General features: G+C 41.4%; 1 protein-coding gene across 1 annotated transcript in view; it reads left to right on the top strand.

Moving 5' to 3' along the window:
- The window catches only part of WDR64 (WD repeat domain 64), a 2,246,160-nt gene that overhangs the window by 1,421,358 nt on the left and 801,434 nt on the right, over positions 1–23,368 (top strand). The window contains exons 22-23 of the mRNA XM_086925751.1: positions 379–537; positions 16,952–17,082. Of these exons, the coding sequence (XP_086781877.1) occupies positions 379–537; positions 16,952–17,082 (290 nt within the window). The remainder of the gene's footprint in view (positions 1–378; positions 538–16,951; positions 17,083–23,368) is intronic.

Here is a 23,368-nt window from a genome sequence, read left to right as displayed (position 1 = left end):
TGGACAAAGGTACTTACCTTTGCCAACTAGAGACCCCCATTTCTAATAAAATTCATTTTTAGCTAATTTATTAACGGGCACTTCATGTCCTTTTATCTTTTCTAAATGAGTTTTATACTGGCTTCTTGTACGCAATGTTTTTCTATTTTGGAAACTGTAATGTTTGTATTTTAAATGTGCTTACAAGATATCTTGCATATCGAATAAAAGCTTATGACTGACTGAATATTAGTGGCAGCGGTGGGATAGGACTTGCGTTTGCACTTGACTTACAGTGATTGGTGTGCACTACTGCCATATTGCAGACCATTACATACCACATACTTTTTTGGGGGTCTATTTGTGCCTTTCCATTGGTCTTGACCTTGAACTTTCCAGTACGACATGCCTGAATCAATTGCATCATCTGCTGCATCCATGGAAGTGCCCTTTGAGGAGGAGAGGTTAGAAACCTACAATGTTAAGGAATTGAAGCTGATCTGCAAAGACCTCAAAGTCCAAATCAGGGGCCTCACCAGAAAAGAGGAGCTACAAAAGGTGCTGAGGGCCTGGGTAGCAGCCAGACATGCCAGTGAGCTGTCTGGGGATCTTGGCATGGAGGCAGAGGAGCCAATTCCAAGGTTAGATGTGCTTTTGGGAGGGAGGCACCCTCTAAACCAGGCAGATTTGGCTTGTCCCAGAGGAGCTGGAGGGGAGGCGAGAGGCAAGGAGAGTTGCTATGAACTAGAGAAGCTTAAGTTAGCCATAGAGGAGAAAAGGATGATGCTAGACCATGAGTTCAGGATGAAGGAGCTGGATCAGAGAGTTAAAACAGCTCAGATGGTGGCAGCAATTCTTCAGGGCAGTCAGACAGAATTGTGCACATCCCCAAGAATATAGGCAAATAATACAAGAAGGATGATGACATACAGAGGTGGTTCCAGGGGTGTGAGGGTCTATTCATATGAATGGGTCCCTGAAGGTGCCTGCCCCAGGGTATAGGGATTAGCAGGGGGCACCATAAGTGCCCCCTCTGCCCTCAGAGGGAAGGGGGCCCTGCTAAGCATACAGGCTCTCCATTTTGGAAAGCTCAGAATGGAAAGCCTGCCCAAGACGGAGTATCGGAATCCCTAATTATGGGCCGGCCTCCAACTGGCCGATGGGTTCGCCGATGGGGCCCCCAACCAAAAACTTCTGACCGAAGGTTGGAGGCTTTCCGACCTCCATCGTAATAAGCTCCGTAGATATTAAACATTGTAGAGCTCTGAGGAACTCCAACTATTCTCATCCTAATGCCTGAAGAATATGAAGGCAACCAAATTCCCTGGCCCCTATCATCGAAAAAATACTTCATCCACTTTCATACTGTGCCGTAATCAATCAATCAAGTTGAATTTATAAAGAGCGATTTGTCACCGAGAGGGCATCCAGGTGCTAGTTGAAGGTCTCAGTTGAAAATTCAGGTCCCAAGCCCCTTCCTCAAGTCAGTCAGCGAGGGCGAGGTACAGAGGTGGAGAGGTAGGGGGTTCCAAGCTATGGTGGTGGAATGGGAGAAGGAGCGTCCTCGGCATGGCAGCGGAAAATGTGTGGTATCTGTATGAGGGCAAGGTATGTGGTGCTATACAGAGCTTCAGACAGCGCCATAAGTACAAGTACAACTCTGCTCCCAGAATGCAAAGCATTTCTTACACACTCTGAAACTTCCGAAGGACTGCCCCTCTGCTAAACCTTGGCCGGAAGCCCAACTGGCTGGAGCAAAGTAGATTGTTAGATTCCAAGTGGTCAGACAACTGTTGATTTACACATTTTTCTAAACCTTTGGACAGTACAGGCAGCAACGAGATGGGCATAAAACATTAGGGTCAGCAGTGGGTTTCTTAAAAAGTGGTAGAATTTCGGCCCGTTTCCAGGGGCATTTCAGGAATCCCATGGGGTGTTTACTTTGTAAATCCAAAATATATTTGGATTCCACTTGTCTAAGCATTCTTATTTGGTTTATCCCACAGACATTTCTCTTCACCTTTTCGATAGCACAGAATGTTAAAAGTGAATCTCACTTAGGCATAGTGGAAAAATGTTGAGCAACAGGATAGGCAGCTTACACATTCCTGATTGGTATTTGATGTTCCAGGATAGGTTTCCTTAATGGAAATGTGGTGCTACCAATATACATTAAGCTGCATGGACACTGCAATAACTACACACAGTAATCCGACAAGCAAGTCAAGAATTGTTTGATGGATCTCTTTTCTCCACTCGCCAAGGAGTATTCATGAGCACTGATCATATATCTGCAGGTCTTACATTGTCCTTACCTGTAAGAGCCCTTTGCTTTCCCAAACCACATGCTATCTTCTGGCTTTTTCACATAATAGCTGTGAGTAAGACTATCACTAAGGGACTTGCCCCTTCTATAGGTCATAGACGGTCTCACTGTTAAATCTTGACCTATTATGCTGTCATTCCTCAGAATTGACCAATGTTTTCTCATGATCTTGTGAATAGTATGAGTGGATCTGTTAAACGTGGCAATGAACTGAATCAAATAATTATTAAAAGATATCACGAGTATTTGGAAATAGCAATCGTTCTCTAGGGTAATGTTGTCTCTTTTTCCAGCAATTTTTAAGGTTTTAATAGCATATTCCCTCCCCTTAAATCTAGTTTTCATTCAGGCGATTACTTTACTGAACTTATTTTGTAAATTGCAATCTCTTTTAATTCTCAATGTCTCCCCATAGGGAATACTATTCGCCAAGTTTCTGTGATGGTATCTTTTGGAAAAGAGCACACTATTACCAGCTGTTTCTTTCCAAAACAAGGTAGAATGCAGTTTACCCCTCCATCCAGAGTTTAATATCCAGAACCTCAAGAGCCTCTTGATATGACTGGTGATAAATCTAGGATCAAAAGGGCTATTCAACAATTGCACATATCTTTGTGCCTTTTCTATAGGACCATCCCACAAAATAAAAAGATCATCACTGAGGATTGAAACCTTCATAATCCTCCACCCACGCAACCTGCTTCTTCCACCAGCCCATTACAAGTCATGCGAAGCTGGGGGAGAAGGAGGTGTCCATTGTGGTACCAATCATTTGTGGATAATATACTTCATCAAACATAAAAATATTTTCTGTGAGACAGTATTTATTCATCTCAAGTAACATCTTGCTAAGCTTGTAAAAACAAAACAAACGTGTCTTCAAATAGTGCTCAAACACTTTAAGACCAAAATCATGACCAATACAAGTATATAATGATACCACATCCGAGGCACTCATTTGCAGAGAGAATTGGTCTCCCAGAAGGGTCCACCATACTTTTATGGACCTTCGGCAGGAGATAAAAGCAAGGGGTTTAGGATAATCCTTCCTGAGGAAAAGATATTCATCATCGAGAATACCCTTATCATGCCACACCCCAAGGCAATCATGATAACTTACAGATGTTTTATAAACCTGAGCATATGTGATTTCATAACATTCAAATTCATTAAGTTGCCTGTGGGGTTCTCTCTCATACATATCTGAAGCCACGACTACCGTGTTATCATCCCTATTTGATGCTTTAATGACAATTGTATCATCCTTGCTAAGGGTTTTAGGGGCCTGTTTTTGAGAGAAAGTTACATTATCAGGTTTATTCTCCCTTCTATTCCTCAGAGCTGTCAGTTTTTTTAACCAATATCCAATGAAATACATCAATGTTGTCATGCGGTAATGTGGGTATCATTCATGATTTTAGTTTAAAACCACTGTTGCTAGGAGTATTGATATCAATATCCAGAGATCTCATAACATTTTCCAGATCAATGTCTGTTTCATCCATCTCACCCACTCCAAGTAATGTTCCCAATGTCAATAAACAATCCACATCCCCAATGGAGATATTGCCAGTGACATTCACTTTCATAGGACAAGTAGATTTCTTTGTTGACAATTTATGCAATATAGGCAATTTAGCTTTCCTAATAAACAAATATAGATCTACTCAAGTGTGTGCACAATAAAAACTTATAGTAGGACAGAACGTCAAACCAAATTCCAGTACTGGTTTATCGTCATCTGATAATAATCATTTTGATACATTTAGGAAAGTCAGCATTTCAGTCAAACCCTATTTCTGCAGGTAATGTCCCGTCAATTGCTCGCTCTTATACCTATCCAAGACATTTGTCTGCACTGAAGATCCTGGAGTACCTTCCAGTATTATCTGATGGGAAGCTCACTAAGCTAGACTGAGTGAGGGCTGATCCACAGCAGGGAAGAGAGGAAGTAAAATTGTCCATTTTAATGTCTTTCATGGCCTGGTCAACATCTTCCAAACGTTGCTCCAAAGGATGAAGTAAGCCCTTAATCAGTCCATTCAGTTTGACAAGAAGAGTTTCCATGGAGCCTTGGATGGCGCAATTGATGAGTGATTCAAACAAAGTTCCGTAGGGCCCCTTCTTAGAAGACGGATTTCCTGAAGGAGGATCATTTACTGCAGGCAAGTCCAATTTTTTCCTTTTATGTGCAGGCAGCAGGAGTCTGGTGATGGAATTTTCTCTAAGACGCTCCTGGGAGAGACACCCCCACATTAGGCTGAGAGACCATCTCCTGCACATGGGCTTCAATAGGGCCACCATCTGCTACGCCACTTAAATAGGGAGCGCTAGCAATAGGGGCAGTCCCTGACATAGCGGTGTCAGCTAGTAGGAGAGAAGCCAGATTAAAAATACGAAGGGCCTCATTTATGAGGCCCCTTGCGCCATCGGAATGTCACTTTTTGTGATGTTCCGTGGTGCAGAAGCCTGCATGATATTTATCAGGCAGCACTAAGCCACTTTTTTTGGCTTAATGCTGCCAGATAAATATCAGTCCCTTTAACACAGTGTTCTGTGTTAAAGGGGTGTGCAATGGGTGTTGCTGGGGGCATTCCCAGCAATATCCATGGCCTTTTGACACTGCCCTAGATTTATGAGAAATCGCAAATCTAAGGCAGTGCCAAAAGCTTATGCCTCCCAGGAGAGGCATGAGGGAGGCGCAACAGGAAGAAATATCTTTATTTCTCTTCATTTTACCTTTTTCTATGTGTGCTGCATTCTGCAGCACACATAGAAAGAGGAAAAACCTCTTGTTTATTATTTTTGTACAGAAAGGTTTCCCTTCCTATACAAAAATAATCATCCCCACAACACAGGCACCCTTGCACCATTGTGCAAAGGTGCCTGCGTTGGCGCGGGCAGCCCAATGTGCACCGGCGCAGGGGAAAAGGACAGGAATGCGCCATATCTAATAGATACGTTGCATTCCGGCCCTTTTCTTTTGCCGTAGGGAAGCACAGCAGGAAGGCCTGCTGTGCTTCCCTACGGCAAAACCTCATAAATGAGGCCCGAAGAATCTGGGAAAGATGAGAGTCCTCTGACCTCCCCTGAAAAGCAAGAACTTTTTCCATCTTAGAGATTTCATTATTCAGGGCAACCACTGCAGAAGGAGGAAATGAAAGGATGCTCGATTTACCCTGCTGATATTTCGAAAGGCACAGGGCCTTCTGTCAAACTATGTCCATAGAGTTTGAAAAGCAGGTGTTAGAAAGGGGGCCCTGTCCGGTCTCGACTGGCCATGAACGGGTGCAGATGAGACCACACTTTGCTTGGGCTTTGTCTCAATAACACTTTACTCCACTCTATTCAACTATATGAAACGTTACCCTACTCTATGCGACTGGATGACACTCCAGTCCACGACACACCACTCCAAGCTACGACACGCCACTCCACTCTGCGACACACCTCTCCACTCTGACACTCCACTCCACTGTACACTACGTCACCCTACCATGCTCCACTCCATTCTACTCTATTTTAAGACTCTATAATTTACGACACTACACTGTACGACCCTCTCCTCCAATTTACTGTAGGACACTCAGATTAACACCTTGGCTGCTAGAGGTTTTCCCCCCCGGTGCTGGACTCACAGAGTTACCTTAATTCATGACAAGCTCAGCTCGTCATAAGCACAGCTCAACCGTGCCTCATGACGAGCTGAGCTCGTCATGAGCAGCGAAGGGGTTAATGGCACTACACTCAGTAACACCGGACCTAATTATTTGAAACACATTTATATATTTTTTGTAAATCGAAATTCAATAAATAAACAGAGGGTAATTCTAAGTTATAGTTAGGAAAACTTTATTTATTCTTTCTGTACACCCCAACCTTAAACAATTCAAAATTATAAAGTTCAATTCAATTCAAATTAACTTTACTCAGTTTCAGAAATATAAAACCATAAAAGTTATCAATACATCAGGATTACATAAAATATTAAGATTTCATAAAATATAAACACAGTTAGTCACGTTTAAAATATATTGCACAGCAGCCCATGGTTACCTTTAGCATTAGGTTGTAAAGTTCAGATACAAGTAATCTCCCCCTTTTATCAGAGCTCTCCAATAAAATTATCCAGACCCACCCAAAAAATGTATGTCTTAAGAAATGATCTTAAACCCTAGCCCTTGTTCTCTTTTAGTTAAGACAAGACCTAGACTTCACAGCAGATTTCAAGTACAGGAGAGCCGGATGAGCCTGCTTAAAATTCATCTTCTTTAAAATTAGGACTATAAAAACTTCTGGGGAACCTCATAAAATTTTCAAAATAACATAAAGTGTAGCAAGTCCTAAGGAGACTCTCCGTTGCAGCCACAAGGTGCTAACAACTGACCTCTCCTGCTCCCCCTCGGTATGGCATGCAGAAGGTGAAATAGATCTAGGCAAAACCTGGTCAATAAAAACAGCTCGTCAACAGATAATAGCCCCAGAAGATAAGGCTCGGCTAGTGATGTTGTCTTTAGCATTGAAAATTTATGGACACTAGTTTTCCACAGTTCTAGCTCCTCCCTTTCCAGTTTCCTTAAACTGCTAAAGGACTCCTTTAATATCCCCACATCCTTTTAGGTTATTAGTTCAGGGTTGCAATACAATTCAACTTGTCCTAACTTTTCAAAGCTGCTCTTGATGTATCTGAGCCAAGGTATACTGAGTGCATAGTCAAGGGTCGTACTCTCATTTAAGATCGGCTGGCTCAGCAATAGTCCCTTGTTCAACCAGATATTCAGCCAGAACTTTAGGGAGTGAAGCACCAGGGTGTCACTTAAGTAAGGCACTCCCAGTTCCTCGTGTACACCAGGTTAGACAGGTCACGGGAAACACCCAACTTCAAAAATGTGTTCTCGATCACCTGTAAAACATCATTGGAGGCATGGCCCCATATCTTGCTCCCATAAGAGGCTGCCGCTGCAATCTTGGCATGGTAGATCTTCAACAAGGCTGCAATGGGTCTATTTCCTAATTTAGAAGCAAAGTTAAAAATGGCCGTGTTCACTCGTGCCAAATCCCCCTTCTGTCTTTTTTTGAGCTGGCCCCATTTTATTTGGTCATCCGGTATGACCCCCAAACATGAAAAGACGTCTGTGCAGGGTATCCTTGGCTGGACCCGCCCTGAAATTAAAACATTTTTGGGGCGTTTCCCAACTTGCATGACATCAGATTTAGAGTTGTTAATAGATAAGTCGCGTTCCGACATAAATTCGGCTAAGGCGTCAAGCAGGGTTTGAAGCCTCATAGCAGTCCTAGATATGAGAACTGCGTCATCCACATAAAGTAATACAGGGAGACCTCGTCGCCCTGCAATCGGATAATATACCCCTGTTGATAAGAGGGCTTTGTCTAGGTCGTTAATGTTGAGATTAAACAAGAAGGGAGCCAAATACACCCTTGAGGTACACCTCTTTTAATATCAAAGTTCCATGACACCTGGAGGTCCTGTGACAATCTGACGTTGGCCTTGGTAGCCCAGTGGAGATCTTCTAAAAAATGGACGATGTTACTGTCAACCCCAATTTCCTTAATTGACTGCCATAATTTTGCCCTGTTCACGCATTCAAATGCGGATGACAAGTCAATGAAGGCTAGATAAATGGTGCCAGAACGTGCAACTGTTTATTTATTGAGTATCATGGTAAGGTTAAGGCATTGGGCCAGGGTTGAAGGACCTGGGCGGAACTCATACTGTATGTCTGAGAGTATATCATGTTCCTCCACCCAGGTGGTCAATCTACCAAGTAACAGGCGGCCCACCACCTTGACTACCGAGTCCAACAGCAAGATCGGCCTGTAACAGTGTGTACTGTCACAATCACCCTTTTTAAAAACAGGCACTGTAGTTGAGGTGGCCCATGACTCAAAACATCCTTTCCTTGCCGCCGCATTGATTACGGCAACAAGGACCGGTGCCCAGAAAGGTGGGTCTGATTTGAAAAAGTCCGGGAAGATGCCATCCGGTCCCGGAGCTTTATTACTTGTTAGCCCGGCAATGCCCCCCTCAACCTCTCCCAGTTCAAAGGCTAATACAGGGGTATCTTCTTCTCGACCTGACTGACAAATTTGCTCGGGCGGGCTCTAAAACATTTTTTTGAAGTGGAGCACCCATTCATCCTCGGTAATATGTGCATCCGTTTCGCTATCTTTGTCGTGCTCTAAAAATGGTCTATTAATATTACTCCAGAACCTAGAGCTGTTCCACAGGGTACTTGCCTCAGTCAACTCCCTCCATGCTGCCTCCTTCAGGGCAGATTTGCGTTTTGCCAATTTCAATTTATAGTCTTTACGGCATGCTCTAACCAAGGTCAGGTTTCTAGGAATTCCAACAAGGGCTTCCCGCAGATTTCTTGCCGCCAGCGAACAAGAGGATATCAAAACAACAATGGTCCTAGACCTAATGATTATACAAAATGAGTCAAATCAATACTTTCCATAGTTTTTTGTGAGTAGAGCAACCACAATCCGTCTGCTCTATTGTACTTTTTTGTACCACAAAATAAACCTAAACCACCAAAAAGAGATTACTTTTGATTTATTAGCTTATTCATCATCTTTCCTGTTTTTTTATGTTTTAACAATTCATTTTATACACAAACATATAATTTCCAAATTGATAAAAACCGAGGTTGCCCAAGAGAAGAAGTGTGCAAAAAAGGGGGGTGATCAAAGGAGTGAAAACAAGTGAACGGAAAGGAAAACAAATTAGTGGATAGAAAGATTATTATTCACATGATTTACAAAACAATACTGAACTTTATGCTTAGCTGTATTGGGACCCTGGCCAACGTATTTTAAGTTTTGAATCAGAGCACTTTTTGAATAGACATGTATCTGAACGGTGATTTGCACTTGATAAAGTTCTTTGGTTGGTCCAAGGGTGATTAGGAAATATTGTCGACGTTTCAACTCGTCTTATGCCCAGCAGGTAATTTAAGCCTTGGGATTGCGAGTCTTCATCAGGACTGGAGAACAAAAACGTAGGCAACCAAGGGATAATATTAACCCCTTCACTAGAACGAGAGCAAGAGGAAGTGGTCCTGAATTCTAACTTTCCTTATAATATTCCTTATCTTGTGGATTCCATCCTCACCACATCTTGGTAAGGGAACAATACTTCATGCAGGCACCATGGTAAGTGTTTACCTTAGAGATTTTTTCTAGGTTCTGGGTAGCTCCAGTTGATCAATCCGGTAGCTTATATGCACGTTTTCCAGTGCATATAGTAGGGGTGCCTGTTCCTCGAATCAGATTTCTATCTGCCGATTTCCCGAGTCATGTAATGCAGCCAAGCCTCGCACTGTTCGAGGACGCCGCCGAGTGCGAGGCTTGGCTGCATTACATGACTCAGGAAATCGGCAGATAGAAATCTGATTCGAGGAACAGGCACCCCTACTATATGCACTGGAAAAAGTGCATATAAGCTACCGGATTGATCAACTGGAGCTACCTAGAACCTAGAAAAAATCTCTAAGGTAAACACTTACCATGGTGCCTGCATGAAGTATTGTTCCCTTACCAAGATGTGGTGAGGATGGAATCCACAAGATAAGGAATATTATAAGGAAAGTTGGAATTCAGGACCACTTCCTCTTGCTCTCGTTCTAGTGAAGGGGTTAATATTATCCCTTGGTTGCCTACGTTTTTGTTCTCCAGTCCTGATGAAGACTCGCAATCCCAAGGCTTAAATTACCTGCTGGGCATAAGACGAGTCGAAACGTCGACAATATTTCCTAATCACCCTTGGACCAACCAAAGAACTTTATCAAGTGCAAATCACCTTTCAGATACATGTCTATTCAAAAAGTGCTCTGATTAAAAACTTAAAATACTTTGGCCAGGGTCCCAATACAGCTAAGCATAAAGTTCGGTATTGTTTTGTAAATCATGTGAATAATAATCTTTCTATCCACTAATTTGTTTTCCTTTCCGTTCACTTGTTTTCACTCCTTTGATCACCCCCCCTTTTTGCACACTTCTTCTCTTGGGCAACCTCTGTTTTTATCAATTTGGAAATGATATGTTTGTGTATAAAATGAATTGTTAAAACATAAAAAAACAGGAAAGATGATGAATAAGCTAATAAATCAAAAGTAATCTCTTTTTGGTGGTTTAGGTTTATTTTGTGGTACAAAAAAGTACAATAGAGCAGACGGATTGTGGTTGCTCTACTCACAAAAAACTATGGAAAGTATTGATTTGACTCATTTTGTATAATCATTAGGTCTAGGACCATTGTTGTTTTGATACCATTGAACGCCCAGGTCCATACCTTATGGGTTACCCCATTTTCTTAATAGCGAACAAGAAGAGTCAAGCCATTTAGGGGTGGGAGCAACTGTTCTACGGGCTGGAGCACTTAAAAGGGCGCCTACTCAAGTGGAGATAATGTTAAAGGTTCTAATAATCTCCCTCTGAGGTGTGCACTGCAAGGTACACAGGGCTAGTTCATTAGCACAGGATTCTTTAACCGATTTATAAAAAGCATCTGGAGAGATCTGTGTCCATTTTAACCGTCTTTTACAATCTGTTGATCTTATTAAACTTTTTTGCTCCACTCCTCTTTTACTTGTCAGTAAAGGTCCACAACATTTAACACAGAGAGGATTGTGGTCACTATCGGCACTTTCCTGCATAGTGAAACCCAGAAATAAAGATTGTAAAAAGGATGAGATTAAGATTTCATCTATGAATGTGCCACTACCTCTCCCTTTCAAAGAAGGGACAAGTGCCTTTCTACGCAGATCAATTAATGACATAAGATACGTTAGATCAAATTCATGTAGAAGGTTATTCAAAACATCCCCAGAACAGAATGTTCAAAACTGATCCCCCTCACCCAGGGGCAACGTAGGTTGACTAAACTTGCAGTCCTTGGGTCTCCACAGTGGTGTATGTTGAAATCTCCTGTGACATTGAGATTTTGAAGTTCAGTACTACAGTATTGCCTTGTGAAAGACCCCCAACAGTGTAATATTACACCCACCAGAGAGACATGATGCAGAGTTATAAACATTTGAAAGGAGCATTTTGTTGGCACTCCTTCTTAAGACCAGAGACTGTAAACATGGACTTGTCGAGGGCAAAATCTGTATCTGGCATTCTACCTCGAGGTAGATGTAAATAACGAGACCGCCCTTTGGTCTACCAGCCGTAGAATGGGAGGCTGGAACGTAAATGACTTATAACTCTCCAAGAATAAACTACAATCCACTAACCATGTTTCCTGCAGACAGATCACACAGAATTGTTTCACAAATGGCATTCATATAGGATCAAAACATTTGTTGGCCAGACCTGCAATATTCCAAGATATTACATTATTATCATGTACACGTGGCCCCCCCTTGCTTTGCACTGGGTAATCCTGGTATTAACAAAACCTTTGGGTCCGTTGGTGGAGGGCTACTGAGTCAATCACAGGCTCCAGCATGGCCAGTGGGGTGAACCTATTAGACAGCACATTGAGAGGGGGACCAAAATTCTGTCTACATGTTGCCATCTGATTTAAATAGGCTGTGGATGGGGGCAGATTTGTGTAGACATTCCTAACAGATGGATTTCTCTGTAACAGACCATCAGATGGGACAACATTGTTAGTGTTCATATGGGTGTGCCCTAGTAGATCTGGTTTATAGAAATATCCAAGTGGTAAAGCCACAATAGTCGACTTAGATCCAGAGGGAGCAGAATGTGGATCTGTGAACAAAATTTGTTCTGCTGTATGCGGTCTGTTAAAATTGACAATGACGCAATCGCCCATACACGATTTACGGGAACTGTCTATCCAGCTGACTCTTCGCACCATGTTGATATTTTTCTCCACCCTAAAACCCAAAGTTGTATTGTGCGATAACCAGTGTAGAACATTATTCTTTACCTGGAAAAAGTCCACCTTCATACACTGTGAAATAATTGGCACATTCCCCAGTACTACTATATAGGGGGTAGATTCTGCTGGCAGATGAATAACTGGTGGATGCTGCAAATAGACTTCCCTTCCCCCTGAGTCCGACTACCTGTCAATTGATTCTCTTCTGGGACCCAGGCCTGCATGGGCAATCTGTCCCTGATATGACTGTTGCTTTGGCTTTCACCTTGTGGGGCTACTATTTGACTTACAGTTACGTGCCCCCCAATGACTGTGGCTGTGGCTGTAAATGTGACTGTGACTGTGACTGTTTATAGGCAGGCTAGTCAAGGTGGGGGGCTCCAATGAAATACTTTGTCTTGGTTGGGCAGTTATACCCGCCGTTGATGAAGACTAAACACTGCATATAAAGTCCAATAAACTTTTTTCAGTCAATGACAGACAATGGATTATCGGGCCCAATTTAGAGTCCAGCAGGTTCGTCATCATTACTTGGAAGGATTCCAGTGCACTTGTCAGATCAGATATAGAAGATATTTGGGAGGATGCTGGAGTTTTTGGGAGCAAGTTGGGTTTTGGTCTCTTAGCTTTACCCCCCATTACATGAGGTTTCCTTTTGGTGACTGCGCCTATCCCTTAACCACCCATCTCAGCCAAAGATAAACTCCCTTACCTAGTTACATTTGCTGTTTCTGGCTGCTTTCTTTTCGTGATCCCCATGATCCATTGATTTGAGGATGCTTCATTACCCCCCTTATTGCTAATTATAATGGCAGGGTCTATTGGTTGGCTGGATGTCTCAACACAATCCTGGGCAACCTCCTGCAGCCAAATGTTATTAGACAGGCTTGTTCGTTCCTCTTCACCACTAATCAGAGACTCGTGTGTGTCAGTGTGCAGGGGATGTAAAGCAGAGACAGGGGACATAGAAAGGCATCTGTTAACTATCTCAATCTGCTTATCTATCACTGCTGCCGCTCGCTGTAGTAATGAATCCATGGTGGTGACTGAAGCAGTGGTACTGGCCACAGCCCTTCCAGGTGCTAATATTGCCTTGCGCCTGACCATGGTCAGTTTCGTAGGAAAATATTTACGAAATGAGTGGCTTTGAATGTTCAGTTTGCAATAGAAAGCTCCAAAGGTGCACAAAAACTTAAAAGGTAAAGTTGGCCCAATTAGGTGTCGCAAGGTACCTTACAAAGATGTCCTGGGCACAGAAAAGACACTCTACACACGAGCTCCCATATAGTCCACGTAAATGGTATGGGCGCAGATATAAACAGTATACAACAGGACTCAGTCATACCTTCTCTTCGGTCAATGCTGGTACTGCGAAGGGACGAAACTAAGGCAGAGACAGGGCTTAACAATAAGATCAAGCAGCTGGGCTCCATTAGAGGGAATTTCAATGAAGGACAAAGGGGCTAGGCCCAGCCAGCCTCATTCGGTCTCAGACTGGAACAGACAGGCCCACCCTTGGCCCGGGCTTCACCTGGGCAGGGCCCAGGCACGCCTACCCGCATCTCGTGCTGCAGGAGCCCAGTGGCGCTTAAGAGCGCCGCAGCCCCAGTGACATGCACGGCTCCTGCTGCTGAGCGTTCTGGTCCCTGGAGTCAGTGGAATAAAGTGCACCATGCGTGCCAAAGAGAGTTATAGTTATACCTTAAATGTAAAATTCATGCACCACCTTTAAATTACTATAACTTTATTTATTCTTTCTGTATATACCAAATTTAAACTACGAAAACATTAGACATGTTGTAGTAATACCTTAAATTTATAATGTACTTACCACCTTCAAATAATTATAACTCACCCACATCCATACACAGTGTAGTGGATTCAGTATTCACATTGTGTTAACTATAAAGCCCTACTCTGCCATTCACTGTGTTCTCACAAATGATGTGATTTGCAGTTTCATAAGTGTTGTTATGAATCCCATGGTTTCGAATGGTATAAGTTAATTAATATAAAAGGATATAAGCAGTGGATTTTAAAGGCGTAGGTAATTTAGTGTGGCTACAGAGTTCACTACAGTGTGTATGGAGGTAAGTGAGTCTTAATAATTAGAAGGGGGGATGTTAAATTATGTGTTCCCCTGAACTATACGTATCTGCCAGCTATGTTTTGCCTCTAAATTTCTTGGGTTTTTGGAAAATTTGTATTAGCAGTTCCAGCAAGGCCACAGTGTGTGCATTCAGCCTCTGCCTCAAGGCCTTTGTCTCTGTGCATTAGGGTTGTATGCATGGCCCAACCTGCAAAGAGGCTCTGCATTCAGTCACCCATGCATGCCTGCAGTTCAATGCTGGGCGTTTAATTTGCATCCTGTCAGGGTTTGCCACAATGCCTGGCAACAGGCCAGTATCTGTACCCACCCTGACATGCTGCGCAAGGTCAAAGTCTGGGAACTGCGGTGGGTTGGATTATGTATGTTAATAAAATATTACTCTACATTAAAAATATAGAAATTCACTGAAAGAAAAACTAAGGTTAAAGTGACGTTATAGTTGGTTGTGATACAAATATCTGTTTTTGTTTTAAAAGAAACGAAACTTAGAAAAAACTTGAAATAAATCAAAGGTTAATGTAATGTTATTGTTTGGGGACTAATTCACCCGTACTCAGCAACTGGATACCCTCATGGGTGATAAGATGGGCTATATAAATACTCATTCATTTTGATAACTTTATTGCAGTCATAGACCATAAAAGCACAGGTAAAATATGTACATACACGGAATAAAATACATAAATAATTGAAAATACATGGTTAAAAAGTTATTAAACAGTAAGTTATCAAAGTAATGGTATCAAAACATCCCAGTAATTCACAAATTGTCGCAATTCATTAAAGTGAGCCTTCTGCGCCACATACCATATAAAAAACGGGATACCGCAAACACAATAGAGGGGGAGGTGTCATAGCTTAAAATTCTGACAGCTTGTGCACATTGTCTTAAACCAAGGCTTCTACATAACGGTGCCAACCAGCATCTCCTTATTGTACTGTAGGCTGGGCAGAGGAGTAAGACGTGGACAATATCCTCTTTGGTGTTATTACAAACTGGGCAAATTCGCTCTTCTCGTCCATTCCATTTGCAAGTAAATGCCCCAATAGGTAGACAACCATGTCTTAATTGTGTGTAAAGTTTTCTTGCAAGGGGAGGCTGTATTAAGTCCAAAAACTCCTCCCTCTTAGACACGAGTTTTACCTGCAAAAATTCTGCAGACAGATTGCCCAGCATTGTCGAGCTATGCAGAAGGCTTAGGTTGTAATGTCTCCACTACAATACTGATTGATTGATTATGAACTGAAAAAGCACATAGATACACCAGTTACATTTAGAAAAGCTAACTATAACTTGCGCCCCAGCCATGCAATGCTTATGACCTCACATATTACATCACTCATGACATGTTTTATGACATCATTTATTACATCACTGATGACATCTCAAGTGACATCACTGTTTGCATTGCTTCTTTTCTTCTTCTGTACACATTGCTCTTTAACCGGGTATACCACTATGAAAGTAAGTGCAAAATAGTTCAGAATTATAGGAAGTGTCTTTACTACTATAATATATACAACCACCTTAGGTAAAACAAGCTTGTGTTCTTTGCAGCATGGAACCCATACCATACACTTCATGGGTAGCCAGGTTAATGTTAACTATGAACCACAGATGAAAGGGCAACCTATCCTTCACATGGCATTCAATCTGTATACCACTGTCCAGGAAAAATCAAGTTCCTCCAGACACTCAAGCACTGCTACATAACTAATGCACTACTACAGACACTCTTTACCTGCATCAAATCTCTGACAGTCACTTAACCTACATTGAGAAATGAAGTGGATTTGAGTAGAAAAGCGGGTACTGTTGACAGTGTTTACTCTATGGAGAGAGTTCAGTTTACTCTGTACCGTACTGTTTGCAGACAGTGAAAATCTCATGAGAAATACATCACATAGTATTAAATAGTGTCACTAAGCAGCTTTCATACTATTTGCAGCCTTGATACCGTGGTAAAAGTTTTACAGATAGCCAATCTTCTGAAGCAAAGTAAGCATATGTACATATGTTAGTACTTGGTGCACACACTCTTCTATGTAAAGTAGAAATTGTCATGCCTAGACAATTCTGCTCAATAACTCAAGGCTGCTTATAATACATTGTATGTAGTACATAGAGTATTTGTCCTGCTGTAACTATTTTCTGCAATACCGAATAACTTCTATGGAACATAATGAACACAAGTCAACTGTCACCTGCATACCGAGTTACTCTTCAATTAAAAGATTAATAACATTCAACACCTCTGCACACCTATGGTGCTTTAGGAGCATGTGTTTTGGAAACACTTATACCGATTAACTGGACACACACTTTACATAATTAGGTAGAAAAGTAATATGGTAGTTACCTGCCACTATGTAAACTACAAAACAAACTTGCACACTGATTAGATGATGTCATCAGCGATGTCATCAATTTTGCCATTTGAGATGCATATATATAGGAAGATTAAGAGATATGTATATCTGTATAAACATTAGTCTTTTATGTTGTACCATGTTTTAGCAATGATATTTTAACTTTGTATGATTTCAGTTCCAATTGCCGCTGTGAAACGTAGATCATGTTTTAACCACTTTCTTTGTTTTATACATGCTAATCATTATCTCTTGAACGGTAACATCTTCCTTTTTGGATCATTACCGGCAGTGCCCTTTGACTGGCCGAGAGGTGATCTGCCTTGATGTTTTGAAAGAGAATGGCTATTCCATGTTAGCTACTGGAAGTATTAATGGTCTACTGGTCTTGTGGGACTTCAAGACATTCAGGGTTCAACGAATGTAAGTAATAGTTGCCAGAAATGTCAAGCTATAGTTTATTTAATTGTTTTGATCCAACTGTTTAATTGAATAATTATTGATTTTCTGCAACATTTTAAGTAATCCTACCACTTAAAAGTTGTCTTGGCTTTATTGAAAGAAACCACATTTCTCAAAACTAATAACAAATGACCAGAAACCAGAACAACATCTTTCCTGCTGGATTTCACAAATTTGTCTTACCAAGCTTGTAGTTTTTAATATGTATTTTTTTCTGTTTGTTAATGTGATCTGTTGTTGATTGACACTACTGGCAACAGTGTTCATATGCTATTAACGTTCCTTAAGTGTTGCTGGTTGGTTTGTTCCTTTTATTTTGTTTATCCTATTGAGACAGAATTATTATAAAGCATTAAAATGCAATTCCCTTTATGGTGCTGGCTTAGACATCTGTGATTGCACAAGCTACCCTTGTAAGCTAAGGCCCTTATTGGTAAGATGCAAGGCACAAAGGAGACACACACACACTACTTTTATGGCTTGATGTACTAACAGAGAGGTAATAAACAGTGGGCACTTCACCAACTACTTTAGAATATTCAGTACAATCCTGCTGCGAACCTCCTGATTGGATTAAACAGAGAAAGTCTGTACATCAGCCTACCTCAAGAGGAAACATGAATGTGATGGAGACCTTTCGTTCTCAGAGGACTGGCTCAATAACAACCCTAGACACTTTTTCCTTTCAATTTACAAGCCCTTTGGCTGCCGATGCATCACTTTTTATATGAGGAAAAAGTGGCGCGCCAGAGGTGCAAGGCATTTGTAAATAAGCCCCTTTGTGTAAGAGAGTATGCGTTTGGCTTTTGCCATTTATTTTCATTTGAGGGTATCCTGTACTTACAGGTACAAAGTACCTATAAGGGAACCACCTTCGCTCCTAGCTAGGCATACAAACATGGCCTCCATCTAGAAAATCTAAAATCATGATTTCACCAATCCCTTTAAAGGCAAGATTAAACGCTAGGGGCCAGATGTATCAAGATACACTTTTGCGATTCTCAAATAGCGATTTTTAAGGAATCGCTATTTGAGAATTGCAAAATGGTATCTATGTAGAAATTAGCTATTTTTTTGAGATTTCTTAAAATTCCTTAATTGCAATTAGCAAATTGCTAATCGCATTTCGGGTAAAGAAACTCTGTCAGTTTCATGTTAAATTAGTGCGTCCTTAGTGATCTATCCATCACATATTCTCATATGTTATAGTTAGTTCATCTAACTATAACTCTGACTCTGATGACATCATATATTACATCATTCATGACATGGTCAGTGACATCACTGATGACATCTCAAATGACACCACTAATGACATCATCCAGTGACTGTGTGTTTCTATAAAGTTTAAATGTTTTATATATATGCCAAAGTGTATTGAAGAATGAGTGGGTGGATAAGTATCTGGATGGATGATTTAGTAGGCGTGTGACGGACTGTATAAGCGAGTGATTAAATGTGTCTTACTGAATGCATGGGTTAGTGATTGAAACAGACATTCACACAGTTTAGTTTGTCAGTTGGTGTGTAAACGGTTTCATGGGTTGGTGAGGAGCTAAATGAGGATCTATATGGTTTATTGATTGGTTCCTCCCTATTGATTTGTGATGGTGATACTTTTCTAGCATTGGTTTGTTGATTGTCGTAAAGGTGGTTGTATTTTCTGCTGTAGGTTAAGATCCTGCCCGATTCATAATCCCCGCATTCATGATGGAGTTTGCGTTGTTTTCTTGTTTTTATGTCTTCCTCCGCTTTTTCATTTCATCTAGGAATTTTGAGATTACTTCTTGTTCTGCGAGTGAATTTAATTCTTCCTTGATACACCAGATTTCTTTTTTGATGTTTTCTCTATCGGACCAGGCGTATTTCACCAAAATTCCCAACATGTTTCTCGAGCTGTTGGCTGAGTTAGCCGACCATTCCTCCAACATGCGAGGATCTGGTGAATCAAATGAGGGAGTTATGTATATATTCTCAGTCCCCAGGGCACCATCTCTTTATCTATGTAATCTTGAGGTGATGTGGCTTCCCACCATTTCCACATCTCTTGTTTTTGAAGTTTTTTGTATCAGCTTCAGGTCCTATACACTCATGATGCAACATTGTGCAAACACATGGGCCTCTGAATATACATACACTCACCAAGAGTATGTACTCACAAAGACATTTACATTGCACTTTCCAAAATGGCACCTGCATTTTTGCAAATGATGGACCGTAGTCCGCTTTCTATGTACAATCGATACTGACGGAATGTATGTAAAGCCTTTACTCACTGTGGCACCGTTGGGTGAAAAAGCCTCTTGAGGGTGAAACGCGTCACGGCGGGTTTATGAAGTAATACACCCCTTTTGAAAAAACCTGGATTTGGTGCTTATGTTATGTTTTGAGAGCGCGACTGGAACTTTGTTCGCTGCAAAATAATTCAACACTGGCTCACTCCGCCGGCATTACGCCACCCCTCGTAGGAGCTGCAAATGTTCGGAAGGAGTAACTTAAGTTTGATATATATATATATATATATATATATAAAATTACAAAGAATGGAAAAAGTTTGCATTTATGAAAACAAAATGCAGAAAGACGGATTACCATCATGTATATATGTTAATACCTCTTTTATGTCTATTAATGAGCACTAGCACTTTAAAAAGGGATGTGCTTCACTGACGTGTTGTCATGTGATCAAGGCAGGGATCTGCCGAAACGCGTCGTGAGGACTGGTGTTGAAATAAACTGAAAAAAGCACCAAGAAGGGTCTGCCTCGTTTTTCTTTCTGACCCTATGGGAGTTGGTAGCTTAAGCGAGCAATTTTGAAAATTATACTGGCGGACTTTTCCCAGTAAGAAGCAGACCCCCTCCACATAAGTTTGGCACCGTGGTAATAAGGAAAAGTCGAAGGCACCTGACTCCCGGAGAAAGTGCTTTTCGGGAGGGTGTCGGATGCGAAACAAACCGGAGACGGAGGAATACACGGAGCCCTCTGCCGCATTGGAAGGAAAACGCCCGGCTGAGCAGAACGGAAGGTGACACGCCCACAGGTTTCCGAGTACGGTTCGGAGGAGCTGGAACGAGGGAGCCGCGGAGGCGGGAAAACCGGACGTCGCTGGCAAAGGACGAGATTCAAGATAACCGGCAGGTGAGGAGGAGTGCTAAGCCTAGACTGGTGGTAACGCGAAGCGAGTGAAAATATAACACTGTGCGTTTATCGGCAGTAGTGGGCAAGCAGTAACATAAAAATAAATCACCACCATGTCCGCGACATTACTAAGGAACAGGGAGAGTGCGGCGGCTGACGTGTTCTCGGATGAGACACCGCAATCGGCGAAAAGCAATAAATCTGCCGGCACAAGTAACGCTAATGTGGGAGCAGGATTGAAAGACAAGTACAAGCAGTTGGAGAAACTCATTCGCAGGGAAACAGCAAAATGGTGGGAGTCTACATCACTCAGAAGATACTTGGATGTGAACCGTATACCGAGGGGATGAAGAATAATGATTGCCCCTAGCTATGACACCCCGAACCCGCGATTAATGGCAGAATGGGCACAATGCAATTTAGATTCCTCACGAAGACTGGTGGAATTACTAGTAAAATACGCAGAAAGCGATAGAGAGGAACTAGTGCCACAGATTGAGAGTTTAAGAAAGGAAATAGAAGCCATGAGTGACCCACAAGACCAGAAAACTAAGTACAACGAGGAAATGGAACAAAGACTTGAAAAAGAGGAAGAAAAAATTAAAGCAAGAAAACAGTACAAATTTAGACGAGACAAACAAGACTATGAGGATGGTAAAATCTTTACCTTTGCAAGAAAATTTGATGTGATGCGAAAAACAGCCGCAAAGAAAGCTCAAAAAGTTATGCAAAATGGCAACAAACCGCCGGCACAAGTGGATGAATCAGAACCTGAAGTCTCATCGCTGTCGGACGGCAGCGGGATAGTAGAAAGCAATTCTGACTCAGAGGGCCTGGATGATATTGACAAATTAACTCCGGCTGAGGAACTGGAATACGTAAGGCAAAACCGACGACAAACTCTACGTTCAAGCACCGTACAATCGGCAAAAAACGGCGTACAAGGAGGAGGAGGGCGAGGAGGACCGCAAACAAACAACGCAACAAAGAGAGGAGGCAGAGGCAGGGGGTCATGGACAAACAAGAAAACAAAATAACGGAACCTGTAATCACCTCTGGTAATGCCAACACCATTATCAATCTGGCAGGAATAGATTTAACAACAGCAGAAGAACAACTCTTATCGCTGGGTCTTTCATATTGCCCGGAATCCAATTTCCAGTACACAAAAACTAGGGCTGATGTGTACCAATTCATAAGAAAATTAAAACTGTGCAAATATCATAAACAGTCAAGCACTAAAACGAGGCCTAATAATTCATCGTTGGACACAGCGACCATGCCTAACTTATCAGCTGGTGATTTCGAATTATTAAGGGATGTTCAATCCATAGTAAATATCATACCAGACAACCAAACACAAAGTACCCCTCAAGGAAGTCAAGTAAGTCAGGGGGGATTTCCAATTTTGAACACCCAGGATATAGACAATATTGGAAACAAGAAGCCTGAAACCCCGTTTAAAAAGAAATCTAAATTTGTACCGATAATGACAAAAGATGCCATCGATGTTTTTAGTGATGTGGTTGTTTTACAAATAAAAAAATTGAATATGAAAATAACAAATACAAAAAGGAAACTCACCACTCAGGAAAGAAACTATGGGGCATTAATGGAGAAAATAAAAAAGCGAAAAGACATTGTGATACGGAATTCAGACAAGGGGGGGAATATAGTGCTGTGGCCCCTCAAAGAATATTTGTCTGAAGCAGAGAGACAATTAAATGACATACAATGTTACCATCACAGCACGCCCCTGAAATATAAGGAGATGCAAGATGAACTCTGGAGCAAATTACTAGCATGGAAGAGTAAAGGTTTACTGAGTTTGGAAGAATTCAAATTTTTAAAGAAAGACTTTCCAAAAACTCCAGTAATTTACTTCATCCCGAAAATACATAAGTGTAAAGATCATCCACCGGGACGCCCAATCATTGCCGCCTGTGATGGACCTCTTGAAAATGTATCAAGATATATTGACTTTTTCCTCCAAGAACATGTACAAGGGTTAAACTCCTATGTGAGAGATACAGGAGACTTTTTGGGAAAACTAGGAAAAGTCAAATGGGAAGAAGGTTACATGCTTATTACTTTAGACGTAACATCATTATATACTTGCATACGTAACATCGATGGCATAAAGGCAGTAGAATATTTTTTGGCAAGGAGACCCATTGAATATACTAGTCATAACAAAATGCTGATGGATCTTCTAATCTTTTGTCTAGAGCATAATTTCTTTCTTTTTAAAAAACAGATGTTCAGACAAGTGCAAGGTGTAGCAATGGGGGCCAGCTTCTCCCCCACATATGCATGTTTGTTTATGGGTTGGTGGGAGGAGCTGGTCCTAATGAGAAAACATAACAACACCTATAAAGATAAAGTTATATCGTGGCTACGATATATTGATGATTTAATGATCATATGGAATGGGACAAAGGAAGAAGCAGAAAAGTTCATTGAAGAGTTGAATGACAATGAGATTAACCTTAATTTTACCTCACACATTAGTAAGGAACAAATACCGTTCCTAGATGTCCTGATTAAGATAGAAAATCAGACAATAAGTACTACATTATACAGGAAAGAAACATCTGGAAATTCACTTTTGCACGCAACAAGTGCACATCCTGTTCATCTCATCCAAAGCATCCCCTATGGGGAAATGCTTAGACTACGTAGGATATGTAGCAATGAGGTAGAATTGTCTAAGAATCAGCAAGCAAGTAAAATGAGGTTTTTAGAAAGGGGCTATAGTGCCAAATGTATCAAAAACGCAATTAAAAAATCTAGAATTAAACCAAGAGAGGACTTGTTGCAACACGGTAAGAAGGATTTGAAAGACGTCAAATCCAACACAGCAGAAATGGAGGGAAATCCAAGATTGATACTAACGTATAATCGTCAGCATAAGTCCCTGCGCCAAATATTTAAAAACAATTGGCACATAGTCAAAGACGATCCGATTATTGGGAAAACATTGTCAGAACAGCCGACTATAACGTTTAGAAAATCAACTTCAATGGCAGATACCCTAGTAAAGAGTAGTCCAGAATGTGAGAATACCACGGACTGGCTCAGCGCTAGAAAAGGATTTTTCAAGTGTAT

This window comes from Lissotriton vulgaris, chromosome 6 (genome assembly GCF_964263255.1).
Source record: "Lissotriton vulgaris chromosome 6, aLisVul1.2, whole genome shotgun sequence".
Lineage (NCBI taxonomy): Eukaryota > Metazoa > Chordata > Amphibia > Caudata > Salamandridae > Lissotriton > Lissotriton vulgaris.
The sequence above is the reverse complement of the archived record's forward strand: the minus strand, read 5'-3'. Positions and strand labels throughout refer to the sequence as shown.